Genomic DNA, 11599 nt, shown 5'->3' on the forward strand with positions numbered 1-11599 from the left:
GGGACACATCCAGCCTCTAGGGAAGGGGGTGAAGGCTCCAGCACTGCACAGCCCGCCCATCACAAGAGAGACTGAGGATTTAACACAGGAATACGTGGCTGTGACCACAGTGATAGTCACATGAAAGTCCTTGCTCTGCCACCTTGGAGTCGGTGCCATTTGGCATACCTTTAAAAATATTCCTTGTCCTGTGGTAAATACAAAACAATCAGAGGGAGCCAACAGCCCAATGATAGACGATACTGAGATTTTAAATGGTCATAATGCTGGAGAAGGGTCATCTTTGTGTTTTACATCCTTACAGCCTGTTAATCTTGCATTGCCAAATCACTGCAGGGAACAGTAAAATGATGGGTTTCCTGCTCTCCACAGGTAGTGACATGTGCAGGACGTGCTTGAGGAACTTGCCCAGAAGGACATGGGATTTCAGATCTCAGAGCTCTGTCAGGTGTTGGCTGCACCTACTCTACAAGACAAACCCACTTCTTGTGGTCCCTATGCGCCGATTATTGTGGCCAGGGGATGCTTCGAAGTCACAACCACGACCTTCCAAGCCCACCTGGTCCTTTCCAGGAAGGCAGGGCTATTGGAGAACAGTGCTTTCCCAGGACTCACCCTGACAAAGAGCTGAGGCCTGGGATAATGTGCCTCCTGGGAGTAGGTGCGCCCAAAGCTCACCTCCTCTGCAGTGCAGACAAGTGGTGAGACCCAACAAAAAGCAGGTAGTTACTGCACTAAGTACTGCCAGTCTTTCACCGACTGGCAATTAAATGAGTTTAGGATAATGGGGCCTAATTATGGCAGCTATCTGTAAAATTGTAATGCTCTGGCCCACAAATCCTGCAAATAAGGTAGTGCAGTCAAACCAGAAACAATCAAACAGCTGACATTTGTCACCACTTTCATTCAAAGTGACAAAAAAAAAAAATCAAATAAAGGTTGAGTGGAGGGCTTACTGTGTAAGCATTTACTTATTCAACAGAACAAGAGTATAACAAGTCACTGCAGATGTCTTTTAGAAATATAAAATGAGTCCAACAGTATTCATAACCTTTTTATTCTAAATTGCCAACAAGAAGCTTGACAGAACTGAACTTTAAGATAATCCTAATTTTGCACATTCTAGTCAACATGTATTATTTTACATTGGTAGTAATACAAATGGTGAAAATTCAGTATTTTGAGGAACATTCTTTTCAAAATGTGCAAGGCATTAATTTCTTTCTAGACAAATACCATGTCTGGTTTCTTAATTCTGTGTTTCTATATTTAGATCCCATTTTGTACTTCACATCCATTTTTAGAAATATACTGCTTGATCCAAACATTTACACAGTCCCAAACATGTATTTTTAGTGATTTAAACCATTCCTGCCTTCCCCCCCAAAGAAGAGTTACATTAGAGCTCTCAAACATGTTTTAAGTGTTAGAAAACTACAAAACCCTAATGGAAACTAGACAAGCACTTAAGTGTACTCTTTAAACTTCACCTGTTTGGTATTATGCATATGATAAGGAATTCACAGAGGATTCCCCATTATTGTATGACTTGAAGCACCACGCACCCACGTGGCAAAGTTAAGGCTTATGGCTTGAAGCTGCAAAGGCGTGATCAGGATGCTTTCTAGGAAGAAGACAGAAGTTTCTGTAAATGACGATGTCGTTTAAAGCCAAAACTGTCCACTTTACATACCCTATGTGGACAAACTCAGATGCTGACAAGATAAAAAGCAAAAAGTGCACGCACTGAAAAAATACTTCTAGGTTTGGCTGATCCAGGTGATTTTAATTAAACATTATGCAGTAGGAAGTCTCAGCCTCTTCACAGGCTGGAGAAACTCTCAGCACTTACTTTATGCTCTCCAAGCTGTAACAGGCCCTCAAATATGACTTCACTGGCTACAGATGTAACATCATGTATATGACCACAGCTTAGTGCAGAGAAAGTTTTCTGCACCTCCCCAGCAAACAACCAAACGTTCTCACAAGTGTCCAGTAAAAGTTCCACAGAAATCACTCTAGACACCATATAACCCCGAGAACAGTAATATGTAGTGTTGCTTTGCAGATGCAAGACACATGCTTATGGTGCAGGGTAGAAATTCCTGGAAATTACTCTGTGGTGTGGTTCCTGACTTCCACTGAAATGGGACTGTAACAGTTCCTGCTACACCAAGTCCTGAATTAAAAATAATCTGCCATTTTTGCAGGGCAGTTCCCCCCCCCCCCCCAGCATAATTGCATGCCTTTGTTTACAGTTAGCACAAAACACCGTAAGTACACAACTCTGAATGGGCCTCTTTTGCAAATGCACACACTTGTTCTAAAGCATCAAGCTAAGGGACAGGATTTTAGTGGTATGTGCAACCCCCCATGCTGTTCTGTTTCCCACTATCACTTCTCTGATTAGGAACATAATCAGACCCTACCTCCTCTGCTTAAAATCACCCCCCTTCCCCATCCCGGCCCCTTAAAAGCCATCACCACTTCAGAAGAGTTCTCCTGCTGTTTCCAAATCACTGGAGCAAACAGAACAACTTCACAGATCATCAGTGCTGCCATTTGACAAGTGAACCAACAGAGACTTGCCAATTCCTGCGTTTTTCCTGTTAAATACTCACTGCTGTCTGAGGAGGGAAGGTTTCTCAGTTGGTGCTGTGTAAATTTATCAGTCCATTTACTCAATAACGATAACAAAGATCACCAAATGAAGATGAGGGTAACTTACAAAACAAATGCTTGGGGGAAAAAGATTTGGCAACCAAGGACTGTTTTACAAACTCAAACGTTGCAAAAACATGTCATGCAACAACAGCCAAGTCTACGGTGTCCTGCCATCAGGTCCAGAGAATATCTGCCATCCGCAGGAGCTCTACAGTCCTATAAAGGGAACCATTTAGTGCTGGGGGGAACGAACTTCCGGCGGAAGAGACACTAATACTCCAAACTCTGAAAAGGGCAAGACATTTTTTGCATGAGATGGAGAAAACCACAAGAATTTCCTCCACTCCCCCAAGTGAGAGCAGCCTTTGCTGAAGCAGCACTTGTCACCATGGCAACAAGGCTTATCGACAGGTGACATTTTAATTTGGTTTGGCAGATTCTGCCTGACACTATGGCAATTGCACAGTCACTGGCTTGTGCAGAAGCCATGCCTGCAAAGCCCTGAGAGTACCGGGTTTAGTTGCTCCAAGTGGGAAACAAGACAGTCATTCCTCAAAGCACCTTCAAGCTTTTGCTTTGCTGCTAATGGCAAATAACGGTCTGTGATTTCAGCACCAGTCACTTCAACATGGGCAGCTCCCTCCCACCTCCAGATGCAATTGGATAGTTTTTTTCCCCCGGCAGTGCTGGTTTAAGCAGCCCTAGTTTTGCCCCTGCTCTGACTTAGCTGCATCTGACAGTGAGCAGAGTTGCACAAAGCAAGGAAATCATTTGGTTTAAGTCGGGGGGAGGGTGGGGGGTGTAAGGGGTTAGTGTAGGTAGTGTGGAAGGACTCATGTTTAGAGAGACAGAGCCAAAGTGGCTGGGCAGAGGGGCTGCTTAAATTGGACCACTGTAATAAAGGGACTGTCAAGAATATGAAATAAAGAATACAGAGGATGCTTCAAAGAAAGGATACAGAGGATGATCCAAGCATCAGATTCCCTCAGAAGCTGCTCTCAAGGAGGCAGGTGTTATATACTACCTGTCCTGTCCATGCACCGGTGGCCATAAAGCATTGCTGCAGCCAGAGATTTCAGCAACTGTCACCATCTGTAGATGGTGTGCCAAAACCACATACATAGTACTTACAGCCTTTCCATGATACGGCATATGGGAAGGACTCAGGGGCACGTACTCTCGAAGGCAAGCAATTCTTTTGTTCAAAGGTGGCACTGGAACTGAAAGACTTCAGTTACTTCTCCTGACAAATGCACTTGCTCAAATTTATGCATTTCATTATAGCGTGGAGGACAGCAGGGACATAAGGGTATAGTACTTTGCCACTCAGAGGTGGTGGTGCTTAGAAGAGCTATATATGCACTAAACACTAGAAAATTTTCCAGAAAGTGTAACAAGTGAAACCAGACAGCACTGCTGCAACCCCTTATGGAAGGAGAGGTCATCATGGTTGATCTCATACAGAACTGCAGAGCTGTCAAGTGCAGGACTGTTGCTGCATATGGGCTTAGAAGAACCTTAAAACATGCTTTGGCAACTCTGGTGGCGCCATCACATCTTGTATACAGCCTGCAATCATGATCCACTGTCGGATCATGGCCAGTCGTATGAGAAACCAGTCATGGCAGCTCCATCCAGTTTGCAGCTGGCCATTAAGCTCCTCACTCCCCCAAACCCAAACTGTGATCACACTTTGCAAAGGGCAAGAGGGGAAAGTTTTCTGCTAACATAGGGCCCTAATGCCAGCATGTCTGCCAAGTCTAAGGTGACAGGAGGTCACAAGGGACTGCTAGCTAACTATTAGCTCAACAGAACCTCAGTAACTGTTTGAAAAGGCTCCAGAGGGAGGCACCTGGCCTCATTTGCAAAGTCAGCATAAGGGCTCAGCACCTTTCTCCCCTGCACATTGGCCAGACATCCAGCGGGAACTGAACATAGGCCATGGGCAGGAAGAGCACCCTGCCACACGCATACAAGAGCAGAGAGTATCTGTGTTCCTAAGGGCTTCCTTCTCTTGTATGGGCCAGTCATATGAGAATCATAGAATCATAGAATCATTAAGGTTGGAAGAGACCTCCAAGATCATCGAGTCCAACCATCAACCCAACACCACCATGCCCACTAAACCATGTCCCTAAGCGCCTCATCTACCCGTCTTTTAAATACTTCCAGGGATGGTGTCTCAACCACTTCCCTGGGCAGCCTGTTCCAATGTTTAACCACTCTTTCAGTAAAGAAATTTTTCCTCACATCCAAAGCAAGTAACACTGAACCAGCACCCTAAGAACGTTCACTGTTAATCAGTTTCCCTCCTCCCAGGGTTTGTACAGCAGCAAAGTCAGCCCATGTCCAGCCATTGAGGCTGGGTTGGGAGTCAGCTGCAATATTCCTCTGTACAAAACATTGTAAGGAATCAAACTTGCATTTGCTACCTGTTTATGCCAGAGTTGGTCATGCCCCAAACAAAAGGGGAATGTGACTGCTCCAGCGACTCTGCAAAAAGAAACAGATGTTGTGGCTCAGAACTAAGAAACTCCAGCAACCATGATCAGATCAGAATATCTGTCTGGACAATTTCTACATGTTCAAGAGGAAGTAAAAGTTGATCTAATGATGAATGTGTCTGCTTCACTGTCATTTAACCGAGGAACATAAAAGTTACCATGTTTCCATTGTCATCATTGCACATAAGGTACAAGAGCCTATATGGGAAGGAGCAGGTGCTTGGAAATGCCAGTTATGGCAGGCATGTTGAATAGTTTTCTATACCAAGAAAAGCCTGCTGGGTTGAGAGATGCATGTTTTTAGGAACGAGCATAAGCAAGGCGTCCTACAACTGAGACCTAAGTGAACAGCATCTCTGGACTCGCCCTGTCCCAAGTGGAGTTGAGGACAGGACCAGGGAGAAGGCAGCAGTGTGGCAGACAGGGAAGTTCCTCACCTGTTTCCCAGTCTTCATCACATGGAGGTGCCTGCCACGTGCTCACAGCATTCATCTGCTCTCTCTGGAAGCCAGAGGACTGATTCACTTCAGGAAGAGAGAAAACTCAGTGACTAGTAGTCAATTCTGCTTCAGAGGCATTAAGTGCTTTAGATCAAGCTGTAAAACATCTTTTGGCTTTAGAGGAAACCCTGCACAATGCAAACAGGTTAGGTACGCCCAGGAGCCAGGTATTGATCTGAAATCAATCAACTTCACATTTGCTTTTTTCAATGAACAGGAAAAGAATCTGCCCCTGGAACTTTGCAGCAGGAACGCTTGAGTGAAAGGAAACCTGCTTTCATGAATGCAAGCATCACTGCTAGCCTAAGTGCAACTCTACAGAAGATAGAAAACTATCTATCTGCTCTGTAGTGTGGCAATAGTTAAAGAGCCACTGCAGGGGATGTAAAAGACACTGCATAGCACAAGATGCCTTCCTAAATATTTTGGGGGTTTTTGGACAGCCCCCCTCCCACCTTGTCTCACTGGGCTGGAGACTGAAATCTTAATTGTATGGCAGATGAAGCAAGTGCAGCAGCAGAGGAGCCTGGAAGAGGAGCTGCCCCATTTCTTGGTGAGAGTGAACTATTCAGGTTGCCCTGGAGGAGAACAGCTGCAGGGGTTTCCATAGCTTAGACACCCGTTTGGTAGAAATCAGCTTTTCACATGGCATCAGTGGTCAAGCCTCTACAAAGGGAGATCAGCTCTACAAAAAGAAGGGCCTGTCCTTCTGGTCATTAAAGCATCCCAGCTCCTGTTGGAGGTACTTCAACGTGCACAGTCTAGGGTACAACCTTTTTATGCAACAAGCCTGGTAACAAAATACGTGAAAGGACTACTGGGAGCATCTGCAATATTCTCATGAACCTACCCAATAAATCAAAAGCAAGTAAGACTCAAGTTTCCCCAAAGCTGCTGTGTCACACAAAGCTATAGACAATAATTTGACTCCCACTTTTCGATTATCCTATGAGCTATCCTTACAAACAGGAGATCTCAGTCCCGAGGGTGAACAAACATCTCGGAGCATGGGTGGTTCTCTTACCTATATCTTGCTCAATGAACCCTTTGTCATTGCACTTCGTTATGTGATCGCTGAGGTCAGCCTGAGGAACTAGATGGCGAGCATTGAAGGGGCACGTGGCCAATTCCTTTGCAACTTCAGGGTAGCTCTAGACAAGGGAAAACCAAATCATGTGCAATCTCTCTCAAGTTCACTGATCTCTTGCTGATCCATAGAAAAAAAACCCCAAGGATATTTGTGATGTTGCTTTAAAAAAAGACTAAACAAGGAATGGCAATATATTGTTCACAGACACTTACTAAAAATGCAAGGGGCAACCAACATGACTGTTCTTTAAAACACAATTCACTGAGAAACTGAGCCACCACTGAGTTGACTGAAATGAAACATACTCTCAGCTAAACTCCCTACAATTTACTGCAATACTGGCAATAAGGCTGCATCATTTAAAGCACAGATGAAACTATTTTAAAAACAACAGGGGAGAGATGTTAGGGAAATCTAAACCATTCAGATTTTTTTTTTAAATAAGCAGGCACAAAGGCAGAGGAATTCCTTAAACCTTTCAAAACAGCTAGGGAGATGGCAGCGTTCTACCTGCAGACTTTGGTGCTACAGGATTACCATTCAAGTAAAACTTTATCACAGACACAGGTTCTACTGGCAGCGCTCAGCCATCACTACGGTAAATTAGTCCACCCCTGCACATGATACAGCCCTTACTGGGAAAAGCACAACTTTGCCACTGTACCAGTGCCTGCCTGGTTCTGGCTGATGCAGCTCTGCTGGTCAGGGATCAGACTCGCACCTGAGGCAGGTGCAGAGACAGAAGTGCCTCGTACAGACACTGCTTGGCACATCCAAGGCAGTTGTCATTACCTGGTCTATACAGCTAGGGTTACTGTGTCCTCATGTGTCCATCAGTTGCTTCAACTAGCTTGGGCAAGCTATTCTGGCCACATAGCATTGAGAAGCTTCTGCTAACGCAGTTCAAGCTGAGAGGATTCAACTTGCCCTGCTTGCAGTGTCCCCATTTGTGTGACAGGGCTGCATTCTGCACAAAGCAATGGGAAGCTGAGGCAGGTGGAAGCGTTTAATTGGATTTTATGCATAGGGTATGCAAAGGAAATTCAACAAACTACCAAGCAAGAAGGACAATCTCCGCCCAGACACTTGCCACTGCAAATAATCACAGAGTGGCATCTTCAGATGGATCAGATGATAATCCCCAAGCCCTTCTTCTGCTAATTACTTACAGACACAGCTACATCTGATTATTGATCACTATCTCACCTCATCCTCCTTATGAGGTAAGCTTGCCAAAACTGTCTGGTCATCAGTTATGCAACAGAAGGACAAAACCAACATGGTTAAAAGTTTACTTGCCAACATTGTTCACCTAGCTCACGTGCACATTCTTGCTAAAATTTGCAGGGGGGTCAACAAGGAAAATTTCAGCCCTCTTGAATGTTGGAAGCATGAAGGTACTTGCCACTTAGCTCTGTCCACTGCTTTCACTAGTTGCTTAGTATTTTTTAAGGCTCTAGTTCTACCAAAATGAATTGTTTATAAGTACTGATACCAGGACACACACCCTAGAACTGCATCTTAACTGGAAGGCACAGCACTGTTATACTATTTTAAAAACACATTGGCAAACTTACTGGTAAACTTAAAGAGGAACAATTGGGTTTTAAAAGGTCTCAGCAAAAACCCAAAGCTCAGTCAGATGCTAGTACTTGACAGGTTTAAAGAAAACAAACCACGAGGACAACAGAGGAGAGAGGAAGGAATGCTTCCTATAAAGGATTTGTATTCAAATTCTGGATAACAGAGGGGGGAAAAAAGCCTCTCCTATATGTGCTGAGCCCAGGATGTGGAATTTCTGCCAGATGCATATTAAATAGTTATTAGCAAACCAAACAAAACCAAAAAAACCCACTCTGCTATGCAGCTGCATTTCCAGCACTTAAAGAATGAATTGCAACATCACAACACTTCTACCCTGACTAGCCAGAAGGGGTGCCCGTAACTCGAACTGAATTCTCTCTTCAACTTCAAGTGGAAAAATGTATCTGACCTCCATGTGAGCTGCTGAAAGAGACTAAAATTTCCTCCCTGACATAACCATGAATAATCTCTATCTCCTTTCAACTGAGCCACACTGGTCTTACATGAATTAACATTTTTTCCTGGTTTCAGCTGGGATAGAGTTAATTTTCTTCCTAGTAGCTGGTACGGTGCTGTGTTTTGGATTTAAGATGAGAATAATATTGGTAACACACTGATGTTTTAAGCAATGCTTACACTAGTCAAGGACTTTTCAGCTTCTCATGCCCTGCCAGCGAGAAGCTGGGAGGGGGCACAGCCAGGACAGCTGACCCAAACTGGCCAAAGGGACATTCCATACCATGTAACATCATGCTCAGTATATAAACTGGGAGGAGTTGGCTGGGGGAGGGGTGACCGCTGCTCGGGAACCGGCTGGGCATCGGTCGGCGGGTGGTGAGCAAATTGCATTGTGCATCACTTATTTTGTGTATTCTTTTATCATTGTTATTATTATTATTTTCCCTTCCTTCTCTGTCCTATTAAACTGTCTTTACCTCAACCCACGAATTTTACTTTTTTTTTGTTCCCCGATTCTCTCCCCCATCCCACTGCAGGGGGCAGGGAGGAGTGAGTGAATGGCTGTGCGGTGTTCAGCTGCCTGCTGGGTTAAACCACAACACATGTGCTTGAAGCTATTACTAAACAAAAAATGAAGTTATATGAAATAGAGGCTAAACAAGGCTATTTGTCAGGAACTTACTCCAGCCAGCCAGAAAATGCAACAAGAATGAGAACAGGCATGTCATATTTACATGCACAGAATTACTCCCATTCAGTGCCTCGTTTGGCAGGCAGTCCAGCTTACCTTCCTACACTTTACAAGGTGATAGGGAAACCGACAGGCTCTGATTCGATGATGTTTATTATATGGACATTGTATTAACCTCTCTGGATCCAAAACATCTAGTAGAACGGAAGAGCAGAGGAAAAAAGAAAACCTAGTTAGAAAGACAAGATCTAGCATCACTAAGCGAAGTGGGAAAAAACATACCACCACATTAGGGCTGTGACCTTACGGAGTTCAACCAGTTATTCTTAGTTTGAAACCATTCATTAAGGCAGGCACCTGTTCTGCATAACCAAATTCATTTTGAAGTTTGCAGTGACTGGGATGTTAGTCAAAACAGAGAATAGTCAGCACTGAGCATAATAACTCTTTAAGTTACCATATTAGGTAGGTAACCACACTTACTCACAGTGAACGAGGACAGCAGTACTTCTCCAGCTATCTTAGAGGAGAATCAGTGGGATGCTGACACACCCACCAGTGCCTTCAGGCACATTGTCAGTCTGAACCAAATCTTTTTTGATCAACAACTAGTTTTGCTGGAAGAAGAATGCCAGACAATTTAGCTTCATTTCTGAGGAAGCAGTGTGCCTAACATGGTGCACATGACTTCTAAGTAAAGTTTTTCATAAGTCATGCAATTATTTAGGAGCTGAGGAGTTACTAAACTGGCTAAAACACCTAAGAATCTAGGCACTGAACAGTAAAGCATAAGTGCATGCATACATGATATAATTTTTTTATCTATCTATAGATAAAATACATTAAAATATAAATATATCTATTAAAAAAACCCACATTTCCATATTCTCAGTGAGTAAGAGAGGCAGCCAGAAAGAGGCATAGGTCCCCTCTGCTGCCTGTGGGTCTGTTTGTAGGGTACACACGAGAGCCAAACCAGGCTTCTTTCGTCTTTCTGCTCTGCCACTCTTTTTGCACAGGCATTTAGCATGTTTAGGATTTGATTACACAGCAGCTTAAACAGATCTAAGTATGGGCTGCTGCTGTTTAGCCTCTCTCCTGCCATCACATCCCCTTCTCTTACATATGCATTGGTGCTCAGTTGTCTCAACAGCCAGATCAGGGAGCTATATCAGCCCATGGGCTGCCAGTTAGCTAAGACATTGTTCCACAAGTCACACTGAGCAGACTTCATGCTGTGAGCCACTAGGAAGGAAGGACAGACCTAATCCTTCTTTCCATCTCAGCTGTACAGTGCTGCTGCTGTCAGCTCTGCCACCTGTGAGCACCTCTCACCTCCATTGGACAGTTTAGGTCATTCGAACAGCTGAAAACTAAAGACTTCATCATTAAGAAGGATTGACAAGCTTTGTACTGGTTCAGCTGCCCCTGGAAGAACAACCAGAAGTGGTTTCTCTGTGAACTGCCTCAACGCAAGATCAGACCAAGCGCAATACCAGTAAAAGGAAGGAGACAGAGGTGAGTACCAGAGGAAGAGGAAAGCCCTCACCACAGTACACAAGCCAGCAAACGCAAAAATTACAGGAGCCGGCTTCATCAGGTAAACAGATGTAGTTAACACAAGGCTGCAATGAGCAAAGCCTCTGGGGCACCACAGCAATGCCATGTGCAAATGAGATGCCCGTCCCTTAGCCATACTGCATGCAAACACAAATCCACAACAATCCTAACAATGTATGTCTGGAGCCAGCTGAGACAATAGCTACAGGCCGGAGCAACGCTTTAACCAAATTAAGTCCCTTTATTCAGATGCTTCCTAAAGGCCAGACCAGAAGCACGCGTGGTGTGGTACCCACGTGTAACACTGGCCTAGTTAAAATAATCAACAACCCACTGGAGCCCCCTTGGCTCAGGCACAGAGACAGACCTGCTGGGGCCGGGGCCCGCCTGCAGCAGAAGGCGGCCGCCTTCCCCTTCCCCCCGCGAGACTCCACCCCGAGCCTCACCGAAGTCATCCTCCAACTCCATGGCGGAGAAGGGCTCCGCGGCGCGCTGGGCCTGCGGGGCCGGGAGAGCTGCCGGGGCCGGGGCCGGGGCCGGGAGAGCT

General features: G+C 44.9%; 1 protein-coding gene across 1 annotated transcript; it reads right to left on the bottom strand.

Moving 5' to 3' along the window:
- Positions 1-1522: 1522 nt before the first annotated feature.
- Positions 1523-11528, bottom strand: GTSF1 (gametocyte specific factor 1). Its single transcript, XM_009328395.1, has 6 exons — positions 11499-11528; positions 6693-6819; positions 5606-5692; positions 5097-5157; positions 3796-3884; positions 1523-1624 (listed from the first exon to the last, which is right to left on the bottom strand). Coding segments are annotated over exons 1-6 (375 nt in total). The 5' UTR covers positions 11508-11528; the 3' UTR covers positions 1523-1622.
- Between the last annotated feature and the right edge of the window lie 71 nt (positions 11529-11599).

The sequence above is a fragment of the Pygoscelis adeliae genome, unplaced genomic scaffold, assembly GCF_000699105.1.
Source record: "Pygoscelis adeliae isolate BGI_AS28 unplaced genomic scaffold, ASM69910v1 Scaffold97, whole genome shotgun sequence".
Classification (NCBI taxonomy): domain Eukaryota; kingdom Metazoa; phylum Chordata; class Aves; order Sphenisciformes; family Spheniscidae; genus Pygoscelis; species Pygoscelis adeliae.

Bases quoted from the DNA above. Each gene is read 5' to 3' on its own strand.
- GTSF1 (XM_009328395.1), bottom strand. The intron at 5,693-6,692 runs GTAAGAGAACCA...CTCTTCCTGAAG, and splicing joins GTTCATTGAGCAAGATATAG to TGAATCAGTCCTCTGGCTTC. The intron at 5,158-5,605 runs GTGAGGAACTTC...TTCTTTTTGCAG, and splicing joins TGATGAAGACTGGGAAACAG to AGTCGCTGGAGCAGTCACAT.